The sequence below is a fragment of the Olea europaea genome, unplaced genomic scaffold (assembly GCF_002742605.1).
Source record: "Olea europaea var. sylvestris unplaced genomic scaffold, O_europaea_v1 scaffold374, whole genome shotgun sequence".
NCBI lineage: Eukaryota > Viridiplantae > Streptophyta > Magnoliopsida > Lamiales > Oleaceae > Olea > Olea europaea.
Window position 1 is genome coordinate 451,912 of NW_019256747.1, and position 2,857 is coordinate 454,768.

Below are 2,857 nucleotides of genomic sequence, written 5' to 3' on the forward strand. Positions count from 1 at the left end.
CGGATTAACTGAACAAAACTCTACTTATGTATTTTGATTTTGTAGTTCAGAACCCCTATCTGAAAGTAAATAAGGTGAAAAGGAATTGATTATGATGTTAAAAGGGACCAAAAGATGAAATATTCAAATATCGGGATTTGAATAGGAGAAAAGGTGGCTAAGGATTTGAAGAGGAAATTCGAATGCGACAAGGTGATTGAAAATAATAATGAAGATGTGAGGTAATGAATCAAACATCGAAGGTCGAAGATGCGAAACGTAGAACTTACTTGCAAAGTTGTGAACAGATTAGAGCATAAAGTTTAGTATATATCATTAGAAACATAATTGAATTTGGTGTTTAATGCAAAATGGATTGTATCAATTATGTATCTTGCATGAGAAAATTAACATTAATTTAAAAAGATGATAATGTAAATACATTCTATATGTAGGGTGTATTAGTTTTTATGATTTAGAATTGACGATATGAGTGACAACTCAATCGAAGACGATGAAAATCATAATCATGCCATCAAAGAAGTAAACAATGATCGATTAGCTCTAAAGCAATCTCAAAGTAAAGGCCTAAGCTTGAAGGACTAACTACAGGAAGGCTATACAATCAGAGTTGAGATTTGTTGTCTAAAATTTGCTGTTTACTCAATAAAAGATTGACATATCATTTTATATTAATATATTCAAATTTTTTCTTTCCACTTCCACTTATATTTATAATTAAGTGACACTTTAATGTAAAATAATGTGGCAATCATTATTTTATCTCAATTCAAACAAGCATTGGAGAAAAGCCAGCGTGGTATTTGAATTCATAGAATTGAGCACCGCTGAATTAGGTCCACGTGCGTCTCTTGCGCACACCAACTAGGTCCAAGTCATAAGCTCCCTCACACGTGTCTTCTTTTAATTGATCTTTTGACTCTGCCGTATGTTTAAGCGGTAATAGTTCTTACAAGTTGGGCTTATTTGCCAACTTGAAACAAATTTAATTCGAAATAATCCGCCCTACGGAAGTAGCTTTAGATTAAATAATAAAAAATGGCAAAACTTTTGCCAAACTAACGGATGATCAATTAAATATTATCAGTGCTTCAGATTCTGATTGCGATTCCGATTTACAGCTCTTGATATGGCGATTAACAAATCATTCCGAGAAGATGAAAATAATCATCACGCAATCAAAATTTGGGAAGTCAACAGAGATCGATTGGCTCTGATGCAACAAAAAATCTCTGATACGCCGTCGATACTCAGCTGCTCAGCAGGGGGGAGCTCCTGCTGCATATTTAGGGTTCCGCAAAGCCTAATTGACATCAACGGCCGGTGCTATGAGCCGCAGATTGTGTCAATTGGTCCTTACCACCATGGAAAACCACACCTCAAAATGATCGAAGAGCATAAATGGAGGTTCCTCGGAACTTTACTGAACCGCACCCAAAGCGAAGGCCTAACTTTAGAGGATTATTTGAAAGCCGTTCAGCTACTGGAGAAGAAAGCCAGAGAGTGTTACTCTGCTGCTATAAGTTTAAGTGCCGACGAATTTACAGAAATGTTGGTTCTTGATGGCTGTTTTGTGATCGAACTTTTCAGGAGAATTGGTGAGGTAGTACCAATTGAGGGTGATGATCCACTATTTTGTTTATCATGGGTATATACTTTTTTCTTGAGAGATTTAATTCGTCTCGAAAATCAGATCCCTTTTTTCATCTTGGAGTGCCTCTTTGATCTGACTAGAATGCCATGTGAAGAATCTGGTCCCTCTTTATCTACTTTGACAATGAATTTCTTCAACAACGCAATGCAAAGACCAGATGATTTCATCAACAAGTTTCATAGTCACAAAGGAAAACACCTACTCGATTTTCTCAGATCGAGTTTTATTCCAGAAGGGTACAAGGAACCAGAGCCAGGTAATTACACGAACACTCATGTAATCCAATGCATATCGAAGCTCAGACGAGCAGGGATCAAGTTAAAAGTCGGAAATGAAGACAGTTTTTTGGTGATAAAATTCAGACATGGAGTAATTGAAATGCCATCAATTACCATAGATGATTTTATGAGTTCATTTTTGCTGAATTGTGTGGCATATGAACAATGTCACAAGAGTTGTTCTAAGCACATGACAACCTATGCAACTTTTTTGGATTGCCTAATAAACACTGGTAAGGATGTTGCATATTTGAGTGAAAATAACATCATTGAGAATTATTTTGGGGCAGATGCAGAAATTTCGAGTTTTGTTAACAATCTGGGAAAGGATGTGGCATTTGATATTGATGTTTGTTACTTGTCTGAATTGTTCAATGAAGTGAATCACTATTGTAGGAACCATTTGCATGCCCATTGGGCAAGTTTTAAGTACACTTATTTTAACACGCCATGGTCATTTGTTTCAGCATTAGCTGCTTTTATTCTTCTGATCCTCACCGTGGCGCAGACATTTTTCACTATCATGGCTTATGTTCGTCCACCCAAGAACTAGGATTTTCATTTTTGTCATTATTTGTTGTAATAATGTACATTTACTATCATGCTTCTTTAATGAGATTTTGTTTTTCTTTTTCCAACCATATGTTGTTTTTCCTTGTACTTCAATTAAGCTCTTGTTTGTAGGAGATTAAAATCAGATTTTAGCAGATGTTGATATAAATTAATGAAATCTGTGTTTGAAAGGTTATGGGATCCATGAAATATGTAGTTAAAATTAATTGTTGACTTTGACTTAGATTAAATATAAATCTTAATCTCTACCGAACATGAGCTAAATATTAATAGGTAAAATATGAAATATAATATGAATAGTTTAAGTACCAGAACATTGAACCTTGCGACTTTTTAAAATGCGGTTGTTGAC

General features: G+C 35.0%; 1 protein-coding gene across 1 annotated transcript; it reads left to right on the forward strand.

Moving 5' to 3' along the window:
* Positions 1–999: 999 nt before the first annotated feature.
* On the forward strand, positions 1,000–2,575 carry LOC111386842 (UPF0481 protein At3g47200). Its single transcript, XM_023011325.1, has one exon. The coding sequence runs from the start codon at positions 1,130–1,132 to the stop codon at positions 2,483–2,485; it is 1,356 nt and encodes a 451-aa protein (XP_022867093.1). The 5' UTR covers positions 1,000–1,129; the 3' UTR covers positions 2,486–2,575.
* Positions 2,576–2,857: the final 282 nt, after the last annotated feature.

Bases quoted from the DNA above. Each gene is read 5' to 3' on its own strand.
- LOC111386842 (XM_023011325.1), top strand. From the start codon at position 1,130: ATGGCGATTAACAAATCATTCCGAGAAGATGAAAATAATCATCACGCA.